The 15,937-nt window shown below is 42.8% G+C and overlaps 1 protein-coding gene and 1 non-coding gene across 2 annotated transcripts in view; both read left to right on the top strand.

Moving 5' to 3' along the window:
* The window catches only part of CNOT1 (CCR4-NOT transcription complex subunit 1), a 60,197-nt gene that overhangs the window by 17,629 nt on the left and 26,631 nt on the right, over positions 1 to 15,937 (top strand). Inside the window, exons 13-21 of the mRNA XM_074152504.1 lie at positions 886 to 1,126; positions 2,668 to 2,787; positions 3,872 to 3,994; positions 4,225 to 4,376; positions 9,354 to 9,504; positions 10,874 to 11,075; positions 12,210 to 12,353; positions 13,485 to 13,609; positions 14,363 to 14,649. Of these exons, the coding sequence (XP_074008605.1) occupies positions 886 to 1,126; positions 2,668 to 2,787; positions 3,872 to 3,994; positions 4,225 to 4,376; positions 9,354 to 9,504; positions 10,874 to 11,075; positions 12,210 to 12,353; positions 13,485 to 13,609; positions 14,363 to 14,649 (1,545 nt within the window). The remainder of the gene's footprint in view (positions 1 to 885; positions 1,127 to 2,667; positions 2,788 to 3,871; positions 3,995 to 4,224; positions 4,377 to 9,353; positions 9,505 to 10,873; positions 11,076 to 12,209; positions 12,354 to 13,484; positions 13,610 to 14,362; positions 14,650 to 15,937) is intronic.
* LOC141468064 (small nucleolar RNA SNORA50) lies at positions 9,832 to 9,967 on the top strand. The gene has a single exon (XR_012463358.1). It is a non-coding gene; the product is annotated as a small nucleolar RNA SNORA50 (small nucleolar RNA).

Below are 15,937 nucleotides of genomic sequence, written 5' to 3'. Positions count from 1 at the left end.
ATTTGTTCCATGTTTGATGGGTGAAAGTTCCTGTGCTGTCAGAATTTCCTATGTACTTCCATAGTATCTGAAAATGTACTGCCAGGTCTTGCTTTTATTGGAGTCTTATTGTCTGGAGAATTTCTGCTACTGTATTTTGGCAGATATTGTGAGCTGAGAGGAGGGAATTGAGGAGGTAGGAATTTAAATCTCTCTGTCCTAGGATGACATCAGAAAAACTTTCTCTACTTGTATGAAAGAAGTCCTGGCGTTTAAATAGTAAATGTATATAGTTATTACTGAGTTAGTGCATAAAGCTGACTAGTGTGACTTTCCGAGCTGACCCTTACGCCCCTTCTTTTGATACAGCTTGTGTAGCTGATTTCTGTGAAGATATTTGCTTCTATTTCCATTGTATGGCTCAAAATAGGGGATTGGAGGGTGGGGATTATGGGTAAAGTGGGAGAAGGCAACAATGGTTACTTGTCTATAAAGCAGACAAAGCAAGTAGAATATATTCACTAAGTTTCACAGGTGGGAACTCGAGGTATTTTAAAAAGCGTTTTCCTTTTCTGGAAGTATTTTTCAAAGTAAATTATCCAAGTCACCCACCTCAGGTTTTTTTTCCAACATCAGTTTCAGTTCTTCCCTAACAGAACCAGAAGGTTTTAAGCTCTTAAATTGGTTTGCAAAAAAAAAAAAAAAAGGGGAGGGGAGTTATTTTTCATGGTTAAGAATGCTCTTGTAGGCCTAATTGTGTGTGATAAGAGCTGCAATATCAGGATGTTTACAGTGGGACGTTACTTTATATCAATTTACAGCTGTTGCTACAAAATGCTTGAATCCAGGATCTCTTTGTAACTTTTGCGGGGGCGCTTGTTCTATTGGTGTTTTTTCTTTTGTTAGGAAGAGCCTGGATTTGATTGAATCTCTGTTACGATTGGCAGAAGTGGGACAGTATGAGCAGGTTAAGCAGCTCTTCAGTTTTCCTATCAAGCATTGCCCAGATATGTTGGTATTGGCCTTACTGCAGATCAACACTTCCTGGCATACCTTGCGCCACGAACTCATCTCCACGCTCATGCCAATTTTCCTTGGCAACCACCCCAACTCTGCCATCATTTTGCACTATGCGTGGCACGGACAGGTAAGGATTTTCACTGGAGTGTGCCTGGAGTTTGTTCGTGTCACTGAAAGTTTGTTAAATAGATAGAACAGTTAGAACAGCAACGTATGTGTTGGTTTGTGAACTAGGAAATGTCAAACCCAAGAGGTGAATTATCAGTGGTTTGTGCAAAGTAAATCTGAGCTCTCTCCTCCCCGCCTCGAAGCAAACTGTTGTGATTTGATTTTCTTTGGGGAAATCTATTCGGAACAAAGAAATAACGTTCCTCAAGAAAACATTCCTGGAAAAGTAGAGAGATCAAAGTTAAGTTTGACTTTGGTTAAAACCAAAAGGTTTAAAAAAAAAGTTTGATTTATTTTGTTTTTAAAAAAAAAAAAGACCACCAAAACCCCAAACGGCAACAACGCCCCAACTAACTCTCAGCCTCGCACATTGAGAGTGTAGAAACTTGAAGCAGTAAGGGGTGAGGGGGTTTAAACCAGAATAATCTCTGTGGTACTTGCTAAAAGATGAAGGCTATTTATTCTGGGTACAAAGAGTTTTAAGAGTCAAGGGTGTTTTCTGCAAAATTAGGACTGGCTGCTGACCTTCCTCAAGGAGAGTTTCCATGTAGAGACAGGGTAACTATATACGTAAATCCCGTGCTTTTAATAGGCAAACGAGTAGGCCTTTATGGATTTGCCTCTTGGTATGGCCTTCATCATTGTGTCCACTGGTCGTTAAGCAAATAGGAGTCATAAGAAGAAATCTAAGGCAGAGGAAGCCTCTGGGGTGGGAGGGAATCTGCATTAGGAAGCATCTTGCCCTTGCTTCCAGTAGAATTATCGAGACGAAGCTTGACCTCTGCCGTCTTGGTCTGCGTTCACTGCAAAATTAAGACTATTTGCTGGCTGAAGTGCTCTGAACGTTTTTTATTTTTCCTGATAAAAGTCGTTACTTTGAAGAATGGGGGGGTGGGATAGAAGCGATGTGCTTTTGGCATACGGTCTTGAAACGGCAGAACATGCAATTTTTCTGCAGGGTAGGCTTCAGAATAGAGTATGAAGTGATGGCTGCCGTGTGACATGCTGCCATCCACAACCTGAAGGTGTTTCACTTCCTTGGATGATGGAACCTTTAAGCAAAAACCCTTGCTGCCATCAAAATCTTAGTTGTGTTGTATTTTAAAATTGCCCCTGTGTGAGCAAAGAACTCGATGGTGTGTTTTCTGTGTTATGGTGTGATGTTGAAATTCTCACTTTAGGACATCATGTCAGACATAAGATTTCCATATTCCAAATGCAATTTTTCTGCAATTGAGAGGGATTAGACCCCTACAGTAGGAGAAAAGAGATGGGGATGTACCTTCTTAACCATTCGTAGTCATCATACATCCTTTGGTTGTATCTCCTGGGTGCTTTATTATTGCACAGTAAGAGCCCAACTCAGCAGCTAAGTTCTGAAGCTAAAGAGTAAATACCTTTGCATCTTAAGCTTTAGAGGTGAAATATCCTGCTTAATGTTCACAGAGTCGATCCTTTTGATAGAAGCATGAATTACAATCCTTATTTAATTCTCCTTAGGGTCAGTCTCCTTCGATTCGTCAGCTTATCATGCACGCGATGGCAGAGTGGTACATGAGAGGGGAGCAGTATGACCAAGCAAAACTGTCCCGTATCCTTGATGTGGCACAAGACTTGAAGGTGAGTTCTGCATAACGACGCCATTGCTTTCCATCTGATGTCTTGTGCAGACTTGCTCATCTTTTAACAAAGGCTAAGCTTAACTTAGATGTGACTAATTTAGTAAGGATTATTTTGTTTAAGCATGTCTGAATTCACTTGTTGCTGCCGTACCTCATTTAAAACAAAGCAACCAAACAAAACAGCTTATGTTCGTGTGACTTCAAGTGCTTTTCAGCTGAGTCGTGGTATCTGACTGCAGATGCTTTCTGGCCTGGCTGGTTGTGAACCCAAGACATTTTACTTGGTGTTTGCAGTAGAGCTGTTTATCGCGGCCTAGCTGGCGAGTGCTTGGGAAGCAGTAGAATAGAACTGCGTGCTCTGTGAGTGTACTGTAAATCCGGGAAGAGCTGAGGCTGTTTTAACCTTGGATACCATTGAAATGAGAATGTGGAAAATACCCTTCAGACATTTGTGTGAAAGTGGCACTGCTAAGATACGTGGAACAGGGATTTCTTAAGAATACTTCTACTTTTCAGTTGTTTATACCTTCACCAGAGGGACTGGAAGCTGTGACTGACTTCTTTGAGGCCTTTATTGCTTCCTAAAATTAGATGCAAAATAATTGGGTGTCTTGAAGTGCAAGAGCACCGACTGCTGCTTGAAGGCAGTGTTATTGTAGCAGTTACTGTGCTCAAAGATGAACGCTTTGAGCAGATACATTCAAAGTGGCTCTGAAGGGCTTGAGGCTTGTTTGCAGGTAGATGCCAGGCTCTTCTGATTAATTCTGTTGCAGTATCAACTTGGTAGTTCTTGGCCACTTGCTGGTGGATTTTCATATAGAGGAATTTAAAACCGTCAGCACAAGGTCGTTTCAAAGAAGGTGGGGTCGTGCCTTCAAACGAGAGCTCGTGCTTATTTGTCTAATGAGCGATCTGTAAGACAAGCTGATAGTAACAACCATTTTGTTGCCAAAGAAAGCACAGCAGTGTGTGAGAGCAAGACTTCTTTGCTTAAAAAGTATATGGGGATTAGAAAGAAAAGAAAGGGGAAAGGGTGTCCTTGTGTCTTCACTAGTAGTCTTCTGATTTTTTTTTTTCTTTAGGCCTTGTCAATGCTGCTAAATGGTACTCCATTTGCCTTTGTTATTGACCTTGCTGCACTTGCCTCTCGACGGGAATACCTCAAACTTGACAAATGGCTCACAGATAAAATTCGGGAGCATGGGGTAAAGCAGGATTTTTTTCTTTTTATTTCTGCGCTGTATCGGTGACTAACTCGAGTCACTTTAACGATTTTATAAGTAGCTTTAAAGTTGTGGAAAGTGTCCATCGTCTTGATAGTTCAGCATTTTCACTGAACTATAATACCTTAGTGCGATTCTTTGCACGGTGCAATCACCACGTTTGAAATAGTGGCTTGGATGCAGTTTGGGAGATTAATGTTTTTTTTCCTCAGGAGCCCTTCATCCAGGCCTGCATGACTTTCTTAAAGAGAAGATGTCCATCTATCCTGGGTGGCCTTGCTCCAGAAAAAGATCAACCCAAAAGTGCTCAGCTTCCTCCAGAAACCTTGGCGACGATGTTGGCCTGTCTGCAGGCTTGTGCTGGGTAAGGATTAGATTGCTCACAAGGAACATGTAACCTGTTTGCAGCTTGTTTGCTGGCACACAGTCACAGCTGGTTTGGAATTTCACTTGGAGAATGGGGCTAATGAGAGTCTATAAGCTTACATGGATAGATTCAGTAGTATGTTTAATTTTGCACTGAAACTTCTGTTGTAGACTAGGTCACAAGAGCATGAAAGAGTCGTCTTGTCATTATAATCAAACAGGTGAGGTGGTCTTGGTAACTAGGGGATGACTGGTTAGTCAGATCCCAGGTTGTTAATGAAGTGCTGGAGCGGGTCCAGAGAAGGGCAACGGAGCTGGTGAGGGGTCTGGAGCACAAGTCTCATGAGGAGAGGCTGAGGGAGCTGGGGGTGTTCAGCCTGGAGTAAAGGAGGCTGAGGGGAGACCTTCTCACTCTCTACAACTCCCTGAAAGGAGGGTGTTATCCGGGGGGGGTCGGTCTCTTCTCCCAAGGAACAGGTGACGGGACAAGAGGAAACGGCCTCAAGTTGCTCCAGGGGAGGTTTAGGATGGATATTGGGGAAAATTTTTACACTGAAAGGGCTCTCAAGCATTGGAACAGGCTGCACGGGGAAGTGGTGGAGTCACCATCCCTGGAGGTGTTTAAAAGCCGGGCAGATGTGGTGCTGAGGGACAGGTGCGGTTCTTGTCAGCGTGAGGTTGCTGGTTGGATTAGATGATCTGAAAGGCCCCTTCTAACCTGGACAATTCTATGATTCTTTGACTAGATACAGGGCTGTAATTTGGACTAAAAGGGAATATATAGACCGTAACTACAGGATGGGACAGCATCTTAGGAAACAGTGACTGTATAAAGGATTTTGTTTGTGTTAAGGCAATTCTTCCCTGTGTGGTTTGTAGCCCAGCAGAAAGAGCTAATGCAGTCCTTATGTGTAGGAGAAAAATGGTAAGTGGTGGCTGTAACGTAATTGCGACTCGGACTAGACGTGTGTAACTTCTGTCTTAAATGAAGACAACAGTCTCACAGTAGTCAAAGGATGGAAAATATCTTAAGATCTTTAGCAGATCAGATTATTTAGCTAAAGTCTAGAAGAAAAAAGTGTGGGTCTTGGAGAGCTGTGTTCATCTGCTGGAGGGAGGGTTAGACTATAGAAAGACTAATGGAAACTGAAATTGAACAAATCAATTTTTAAATATTGTGTTAATGTTTAGGAAAGATGACTTGTAAAATATCTGTGGTGTCTCTTCTTAAATACTGTCAGATGAAGATGGCACTTAGCAGCAATATTTCAAAGACAGTGTAGCACAGTGCAACACACAAGCCAGAGAGACTGAAAGCTGGAGATGGGGCTGGGTTTGGTGTTTGACACCAAAAGAGGCCGGCGTGTCCCTGCGCACGTTACCTGATCTTATATTGTGTCCTTTGGCGTAGCCAGTGTTGCCCTGATGGATGAAAGAAACGTTTCAAAGGTATCCAGGATGATTCCTGGCCCTCATGTCGATGCTAAGAAATGAGTATCAATGCCAAATTGTCATGGTGCGTATTTGAAGTGGAAGGGAATTTGAGGTACCTGTAATATTTTAGGAGAAAAGAGTCTCCTGATTTCTGCTGGGACCTGGGCCATTAAACTTCAAAATGTTGTTGCGGTATTGTTTGTGAAATATAATGAATATTTTATATTCAGCCCACCTCTTGGACTGAAAAGATGGCTGTTATTTTTCAACTCAAAGTGCATCTTCTGAAGTTCTAGTTCACAAATTAACTTATATTGGTTATTTTGCATGCTACCGTGTCTACATCTTAGAAGTTTAATAGTTAACTGTAGACTTGACTTGCATTTGATGTCACTGTGTTCTGAATCTTAATGTGTTACCAAGTTTTATTTATTCAATTAATTCCAAAAGCCACTAGTTCTCTACTGGCACAATTCTCTCAGCTTTTTGGTTTCTTTTTATAGCTACTTGTATTCCCTTTTATGCAAGAATGTGACCTACTTGCAGTCATGTCCCATTAGGTATTCTCTTTGAGCTTTAAAAAGAAAACACTTGGATTTCTTTCATGAAGCAATTGCTTTGATTAGCTTAGTTTTCAGTCACAAATGGAAGCAGGCGTTGTAAAGACTAGAAGATTAAAATCACAGTAAATATTAAATATGCCTGGGAGAGCAGTTCCACTTCAGTAGCTGAAGTCTGCCGTCTCCTAAATCTGTTGGTTTAGGAGCCTGCTCTTTAATTAGGCTGTAGTTACTTCTTGTCCCTTTTTGTGTCCAGGGAGACGCTTTTCTTAGAACGTGCAGGGTCCTGGTGGCTGAGACTTTATTTTTGGTGCGACTTGTTTATCATTGGTGAGCACCGCAGTTGTGGCACCACACAGCAGCGAGGCTTCAAAAAGAAATGAGTGTTCTTTTTATTACTGAGTGTTTTTCAAGTGAAGTCAGGGTGGTTGCAGGAACCACAGGGGCTGGCCAGGGGTTTGGTAACAAACTGCTAATGAGAAGTCCTTCCCTGAAGGAGCGGCAGTGCCTCTTCCATGCTGTCGTGTCCACCACAGTCCAAGGAATGGTCATTCCTTCTCGGTCCCTGCCTCAAGAAGGAAAGAGGCTTCTGGCTCCCTGTGTCTAGGGGAATGAAAAGGCTTTTCCTTGCTCTGTAAAAATGGGTTAAAAAAAAAAAAGGGGGCAAAAGAAGTGAACTTGTTATTCCAGCAAGCTGGAGCTTCCCTTAAGCTGACAGTTTTGTTCCCCTAGAGCTGGCTGACTGTGGGCCCTGGCTCTCCTCTTCGCTTGTGTTTCAAAGTTCTCCTTCCTGCAGTTTTCCCCTACTTCGCTTCTGGGAATGGCTCTGATTAGGTTAGATGCCTGAACGTATTTTTACGTAGAACTTAAAGATGAACATTTTCTTCTAAAGTTAGTTATCAAATAATGCACATCTACTTTCTTTTTAATATCATTTGGTTAAATGCATGGGGGGGTGGGGTGGGTGTGGAAACCGGCAGTTTTGTGCTATTTAGAAATATTGTGATGTTTGCATCTTGATACAGCAGCATGGTTTTTGACACGATAAAAACAGTTAACCTTCAGTCTGTCTAGAGGCAGGACGTAACCTTAGGGGTTTGCTCCAAAGCATGAATGGCCTAACTGGTCACCATGAGTATCAGACTCTGGGGCTGTAAGCTTATCTTAGTCTTCATATCATCTGTCTACAGCAGATTGGAATTTGTTTTACTAAAGCGTGCTGTAGTATTTAAGCGTAAAGATTGCGAATTTAACTGCTACAAAAACAGGGAGAGTAAAACATTGAGGGTGATAACTGTGATTGAACTCAGTCTCTAGTCCTGTTCCTGGTTAGCTGCAGTGGTGTGTGATCCTGGGATGCCTCCTGCATCAGGAAAAAACTCTGCCTATTAATTGGTCATACTTGCACTTAAATGTTGAGATTTCTGAGACTGTGGCATTGGGGGTGCTGAAAAATAGGTATTGTAGGTACTGAGCCTACCATGTGCCAAGCTCGGAGCTCTGTCTTTGGGTCTGGCTGCGCTTTCTCAGAACAGAAATCCATTTGGGTTTTCTTTGAAGGTAGGTTTCTGATCGCTTTTTGGTACACACCCTCCCAGCCTCTTGCTTTTAAAGTTTTCAACACTAGACCCTGGTGAGAGGATGTTAAAGCATGTAAAGGAATCAGCTTGTGAAGCAGTTGATAAAATCTTTGTTGCCGTATGTTGGGACGTGCTCACCCATGGAATCTCGCCAGCTTCCCCTCTGTCTCGGGCCAGCTTTTACCCACACTATGGGGTGGATCACTGGCTTTGGAGAGCACCTGGAAGCCCCTAACTCTCTTTAGTCTGTCGTGGGATACTTGCCAAAGCAGAAGGCTGATCTGCACTTTGTTTTCCTGCCTTGATTGTCAGGATGTTTCCTCTCTCTTTCTGCTTGTTCCGACAGCTGTGCACTAAAAGCTTGTGAAAATTCAATTAAAATGAGGCATTTCCAGACAAGGTTAACAAAGTTGTTTTGGGATAGTTTTCTCGTTACAGGAAGGAGCTTTAGCTGTCCTTACTGAAAAGGTAGAACCAAAGTTCAGGAAAGCTGTAAATAATTAGCTGTATTTTCCAAAAGGAAAATGGGAGTGTTGTGTTAGTACGTTTGTGGGTAGGTATGTCAGCGGCAGAGCTGGTTTTCCTTCCAGTTTGGAACCTGGCAATCAGAGGTGGAATGTTTTGGGGAGATGTACTGACTGCTCTCCATTGTGCAGTGACTTCATGCCTAAGTTTGAGTTTTCTGATGGCTTTTTCCTGTCTGTTTTGGTTTAATGTTAGTGCGTGAAGCTCGTCTTTCAGTTTATAGACAGATGAGTGTTAGTGAATCAGGCGGTGGTATTTACCTCTCATCCTGTTTTGTCGTGGACTATGTAGTCATCAAGCTTTAGTCATGTTGTATCTCCTCTTTTGGAGAGACTTTGTATGTAACAAGACTCAGAATGGAAATAATCATGAACGGTGAAGTCTGGGAATAGGAGGGAGCCTTGAGCGGATCTGAACAGGGAATGAAAGCATCAGGGTTTGTGTTTTAATTCCTGAGGCTGAGCTGTATGTAGCCCATGATGTGGACAACAGCAGACAAAGACTGTTGTAGATAGTCTGTTCTTCCAAGGACTGGACTGCTAGAGCCATGTAGGTACACATCTCAGCTTTCTGTAAGTCAGTACTTGCTGGGGTAACCGTAAAGGAGTATTTGGATTGTTGAAAACAAAGGAATAATCTATTGGAGGTGAACTTCTAGAACTACAGTTTAAAATTTTCTATTTAAATATAGCCGTTTTTCTTGGGACATGCTCTACTGCAAGTGTTGCAGGTGACAAAATGTAGCTTCTGCTGGGGTCATTTTGCAATCTCTATTTGTGAAACGTGGCCCAGATTTCCGTAGGAAACCCAAATAAGTTAAGGGCCCTAGCTTCGTGAATGAGTTACGTGGCTCACTATCCTACTTGTGTGCTCTAGGAGTGTTTCCCAGGAGCTGTCGGAGACGATCCTCACCATGGTGGCCAACTGCAGTAATGTCATGAACAAGGCCAGGCAGCCACCACCCGGAGTCATGCCGAAGGGACGCCCGCCCAGTGCCAGCAGCTTGGATGCCATCTCTCCCGTACAGGTAGACAACGTGCTGCGTTTTTAGAAGGTGGCATTGATTTAGCGTTAGTTCTGCTCCACTATTTGAGCTCTTTCAGCAGGACTAAGTAAAAACATCGTCTGGCTCCCTTAGTTCTAGGCTTGCATGTCTAGATAACTTGCTTGTAACTACAGAATAACGCTGGAGGGTTGTAGTTCAGAACTGTCTCTCACTTCACAAATGTCTGTAAGATGTAACTGAAATATAGCAGGATGGGAGCACTGGAGAGAGGGGTAGAGATTTTGTTTATTTAAAATAACTTGAGGGTTTCTTTTAAAGTGCTAAAATTTACTAAGACTTTTAAGAATTAAGCACTGCCTTTGAACCTGATGTGTCTTGTTTGTAGCTTCACGGGCCAAGCAACAGTGCTAGAGCGTAAGGACTTGTTATAACTGGGGCTCTTCAGCTCTCAACTGAACTGCTCTTTTAAAAACAAGGTACATTTAAGTTACTCCCTGCCACTCATCATCCCTTCCTCCTCTGGGAGCAACACGTTACAGACAGGTTTTGCTTCTAGCAATTATGTTCAATGGCAGATTTTAAAGCAGTGCCAAGTTTTTCACATGAAATAGTGGCAATTCAGCATTTAAGAATGTCTGAAGCATCGGTAGATTACGTAAACTAAATACAGAGAGCAGTTTCCTTGTAAATTGTTGCTTTATTGAAGTTGCTCATCAGATGTACCAAATATCTTGGCAACCTGCTGCAAATAACTGATGTGAACAAATAGAGCAGCAGATGTTTGTCTGCAGTTGTGCTGTCTTTTTGGGTAGATAACGCAGTTTTCTGCTGTTCCTAGTCAGGAGCTCTTAACTTACCGCTTTGTCAGCTGGTATTGTGCCTTCCCTCCTACTCATCACCCAGGTCTTAATGCTTTTTATTGAAGACTGCATTCACGTATTTAGCTGTGAAAAGTGGGCATAATGGGACCCTTCAGACACTCAAAAATACTCTGTGAGCTTGAAATGAAATAGCCTTTATAAGGCTTGGGGTGACGTCTGAGGTCACAAATGGCAGAGCATAAACTAAGCTAGTATAAAAATCTGTGTACTCCTCCTTATAAGCATTTACTGTTGTGTTACGCTTAACTGGAGCCTATGAAACAATCAGCCTTTCCATAAAACCGCTGGTAGAAAAGGATTTTATGGGATTGTAGAAGAAAAAGTGAAATCGCGTTCTGCAGACTGATTTTTGGTGGTTATCTGGATAACTTCAGAATTTAAAGTAACAATGCAGAAAAGCTCTTCTCAAGAATGTTTTGACCTGTAGCTGTCTCTATATAAAACCTGCCAAAAATCAGCTTGATTAGGGTTTATGGATGGCTATGTACAATCTTCCTCTCTCCGTTCAGATCGACTCGCTGGCGGGAATGGCGTCTCTTAGTTTAGGTGGCTCGGCTGCTCCTCACACCCAGAGCATGCAGGGCTTCCCTCCCAACTTGGGCTCTGCCTTCAGTACTCCTCAGTCACCAGCAAAAGCGTTTCCCCCTCTTTCCACCCAAAACCAGACAACGGGTTTCAGTGGCATCGGAGGACTCTCTTCGCAGCTTCCAGGTACTGTTATCCGGGTGGAGCGGTTGGTATTTTTGATATATCGGAGCTAAGGCGCTGTTATTGCCATGGTTGAAAATACTGGAGAAAAGCTGTGTGTTGTGTGGGAGGGAATTACACAGTCCTCGCTCCCAGGTCACTGCTGAAACAGTACTTCAGGGTCTTGCAGCTGCAATAGGTTTAAAAAGTTTGAGAGTCAAGAGGGTGAGTGTTTTGACATATTTCAGCAGTGTTGTTTTAGGTGAGGACTGAGATGAGGAACTGCTTGAGAGAAAACTGCTTTATATTGGCCACATATGAGGCCAATGAGCTTGGAAATGACAAGGTGGTCCTGCACCTCGGGAGGAATAACCCCACACACTGGTACAGGTTGGGTCTGACCTGCTGGAGAGCAGGTCTGTAGAGACAGACTTGGGAGTCCTGGTGGACAACAAGTTGCCCATGAGCCAGCAATGTGCCCTGGTGGCCCAGAAGGCCAGTGGTCTTCTAGTGGGCATCAAGAAGAGCATGGCCGGCAGGTCAAGGGAGGTCATCCTCCCCATCTACTCTGCCTTGGTGAGGCTGCATCTGGAGCACTGGGACCAGCTCTGGGCTACCCAGTTCAAGAAGGACAGAGAACTGCTGAATAAAGTCCAGCAGTGGCTACAAGGATGATGAGGGACTGGAGCATCTCTCTGCTGAGGAAAAGCTGAGAGCCCTGGGGCTGTTCAGCTGGAGAAGAGCAGACTGAGGGGATCTTATGCTGAGCAATATCTAAAGGGTGGGTGTCAGGAGGATGGGGCCAGACTCTTCTCAGTGGTGCCTGGTGACAGGACAAGGGGCAACAGGCACAAACTGGAACATGGGAGATTCCATCTCAACGTGAGGAGGAACTTCTTTCCTGTGGGGGTGGCAGAGCCCCGGAAGAGGCTGCCCGGAGAGGGTATGGAGTCATCTCCTCTGGAGACATTCCAAACCCACCTGGACACATTCCTGTCCACCCTGCTCTGGGTGGACCTGCTTTAGCCAGGGGCTTGGACCAGATGATCTCCAGAGGTCCCTTCCAACCCCCTGGCGTACTGGGAAGGGTGCAATTGAGGTGACCAGTTGCTTGCATTCCAGTAAGGTGGTCTTACTATGGGTTTGCTTTTTTGGTAGGTGGTCTTACTACCGGTAGCCTGACTGGCATAGGAACCGGAGCCCTGGGCCTTCCTGCGGTGAACAACGACCCGTTCGTGCAGAGGAAGCTGAGCACATCTGGACTGAACCAGCCGACATTCCAGCAGAGTAAGATGAAACCTTGTAAGTGGTAGTGTTGTCTGTGGCTGTGAAGTGTGACTGCGGTTCCGCAGTTAATCTGCGTTTCCTTCAGGGCAGACTTGGATCTCTAGGTGGGAAATGATAAAAATGTGGCTCTAGTTTTATGCCGTTAGTCTGGAAAAGGTGCTTTGAAACTTCTACGCTAAAAAGTCACTAAGTAGCCTGGGGGGATTAAAAACAAATCTGTTACTTTAAAAATACAATGTTATGGATTTGCATGAACAGTGTGCTTGTGTCTTTTTTTTTTTTTGTTCTGTGTTTTGAACAAGAGTTGTTTTTACAGAGAATTGTACACTTCTGGTAAGAGGGTGGCTTTGGTTTTGATGTAACAAGGTTAAACAAAGCTGCCTGGGTACCAGTCCTGTTTGCAGCGCAGAAGTTGAGAGGTGAAGCAGGAAATTAGACTGCAACACTGGAGACAAATAAGACTAACAAAAGTCGGTGGGAAGGTGGTTTTTGGAAGGAGTAATTTGCTTCCTAACACGGAACCATTACCTTTAACTCATTTATGCCTCTGAAGTATGCTCACAATGAAATGTTTAAGCAATCAAATGTTGCCTTTAGAAAGCAGAGCCATATGCTAAACCTTCCACATTGCTGTAAGTCCGTATGTCTCCTTAGACAGCTCCTCCATAAAAGCAAAGTCACCGATCTCTACAGGGATACAGTGGAGGCAGATGCTGTTGATTTATATTTTTGGGCTTGAGCATTCGATATAAAAATGCTTGAAGCTCCCTGGCTGGCCTGAAAGCTTGTGTGAAAGTTTGTCTGCATGTTAGTGTTGTGTAGCATGCTGTGTTCTAGTCCGGTTTACCTTCCTTTAGTTTAGGCATCAGTTGAGGTTAGCTGGGGGTGCAACAGGTTCTAGGGCTACAACAGCATGAGATTAATTCTGTTTTATGATTCGGTTCTTTTGCATAAATATAACATATTGAAAACAGATTATTTTTTTTTTTAAATAACAATTCCTCTCTACTGGAAAGGTTAAATATCCCATGTTTTAGGAGAACCAGCGGGTTCTGTATAGATTGGTGGAAGAGTTAAAAAGGACTAGGTGAAATCCTGACTGCCTGAAGCTTTTCTGAGTGTGATACCTGTTCCCTTTTTTAACAGCTGACTTATCTCAGGTGTGGCCAGAGGCTAATCAGCACTTTAGCAAAGAAATAGATGATGAGGCAAACAGCTACTTCCAGCGTATTTACAACCATCCACCGCATCCCACCATGTCTGTGGATGAGGTGAGTTCTTCTGTAGCAGTAATTACTCCTTCGTGTATTAGTTTTATCGGAAGATAATAAAGGGCTAGTGGTAGATGCTTGGCTGAAGGTGTATATTTCTAAGACAGCGTGCTTTCACAGGAAACTTGCAGTTGATCCTGATATTCAGCTTTGAATTCTGTGGGCTGAAGACTTTAGATGTCTAGTTAAGACTCCTAAAATGATGCTTAGTGGAAAGAGCTTAATGTGGAGTGGAAACTTCCGTGTTCAGAATAAGTGCTAAAGTGGGCCTTTAAACAATCTGTATAAATCTTGGAATATATTAGTTTTTAAAGTATCTAAAAATGACTACAACTTAAAAATATATAAAGGTGTCTGAGCTTTGATAATTATTTTTGGTTAGTCTCTATGAGAGTAATTATCAGCCTGATGTACTTGCTCTTTGAAGTGCTTCAAATTTACTTTAATATATTTGTGTAGTTATAAATTATGGAAGACACTGAACATTAATTTTCATTTTTCTAATTTGAAGCGATGGAGTAGGCGGTCATAAAGTTTTATGTGAAGACAGTTGGGGAGAAAACTAAAGTCTGAAGAGAAGGTCGTTGTTGTGAAGTACTGGCTAAAATGAGGTTTTCTCAAAGCAGTTATTTTGCAGTTCAGCTTGTGGGAGTGCATTTTATCGTAGTAGATGCAAGTGCTTTTGAAACCTGAGGATGCAGAAGGGCTGGAATAAAGCAAATCCGTTGGTAACAACTTCCGATTTCTTTGCAGGTCTTGGAAATGCTGCAGAGATTTAAGGACTCCAACATCAAACGGGAACGAGAAGTGTTTAACTGCATGCTGAGGAACTTGTTTGAGGAATACCGTTTCTTTCCCCAGTACCCGGATAAAGAGCTGCACATAACAGCCTGCCTCTTCGGTGGGATCATAGAGAAAGGACTGGTTACGTATATGGCACTGGGCCTTGCCCTGCGCTATGTTCTTGAAGCCTTACGAAAGCCTTTTGCATCCAAAATGTACTATTTTGGTATCGCTGCACTAGATAGATTTAAAAATAGGTGAGTATGGTTGTTGGTAATACTTGTAACGCTACATGGAATGCCTTGCTAACCTTGAACCCATTCTAATTATGCACTACAAGAATGTCTATGTGTGTTAGGAGTTGACACAGCTCAGCTTTCAGGATTACTTTCAAGAGATGCTGAGCTGAAACAAAATGTTGCTAGTTAAAGGGTGACTTTTTAAAAAAAATAATCGAAGTGTTCAATGCGGTATCTGTATAAATGTGGGACAAACTGTGATGCTGAAGCTACTTAGTGGACTTGTTTATAAAAATAATTCAGTGAAGTGTTGAGTATAAAAATAATTCAGTGAATAATTCAGTCAGCTTGTTAGAAATAGGGTGAAGGTAATTAAGCTTTACAGGTGCTATTTGCACTCTTCAGTACTGAAAGACTGCCTAGGAGCTGAGCTCTAGGACTTTGGTTTTACACAGAAATCTCAAGTATGGCAAAAAGTGTCTCAAAAAAAGCTTTCTCAAAGCTTTTAATGGATTGCAGATCAAGGAAACTCTCAAGGCAGGCTGCCATAGTAGGCAGGACTATACACCCATGGGGATGAGCTCCATTCTGGAAGAAGATGATAACTTGAACTTGAAAAGCATTAGAAAGCTTCCAGGAAAAGCGTGGGCTTGAAGTGTGGACTCATAAGCAAGGAGTAGGTTATCTTCTGTCCTCACTCTCCTTATATAGTTCATCTGCCCTGCAGTATTTCGTCCGTAATGAAAGCTGTTGCTGTGGAGTTAGCAGGAGAGAATGAATAAAGACACTTAAGGCTGACATACATGAGACTTAGCCACCATCTTACTTCTCTTTAACCATCTTAAGTGAGACTTGAAGATTTTATTCTCAATGAGTAGTAACAGGGTCTAGCATTCATAAGTAGAACTGTAATAATGGATGTGCGTAGGTGAAACTTCTCTCTTGGGTGTTAGGGACACCCTGGTTTGCTGTTTAAAACGCACTCAGCCAGGCTAGAAATGACTTGCCCGATAATCTTATTGCACACACTGAATATAAATGCAGTTGTGTGCTCGCTCAGAAGCATTGAAATGTAGGGTAAGATGAGTTGCTGTGAAAAAAACCTTGTGTCTTGCTGCTAAATGAATTCATTTCAAATGGGTTTTGCAACGAGAAGTACTCTGTATAAAATGCTTTGTTTATAGCACAGCTGCTGTAAGCAGTAAGTAATTCCGTGATACGATGTAGGAGTGACATCCCAGTGTTATATTTGTACTTCTCTGTAGTGCTGGTTTTGATCTGGGCATGTGTTTCTGACTAACGTGTA

The sequence above is a fragment of the Numenius arquata genome, chromosome 8 (genome assembly GCF_964106895.1).
Source record: "Numenius arquata chromosome 8, bNumArq3.hap1.1, whole genome shotgun sequence".
Classification (NCBI taxonomy): Eukaryota; Metazoa; Chordata; class Aves; order Charadriiformes; family Scolopacidae; genus Numenius; species Numenius arquata.
This window is presented reverse-complemented; position numbering and strand designations above follow the sequence as displayed.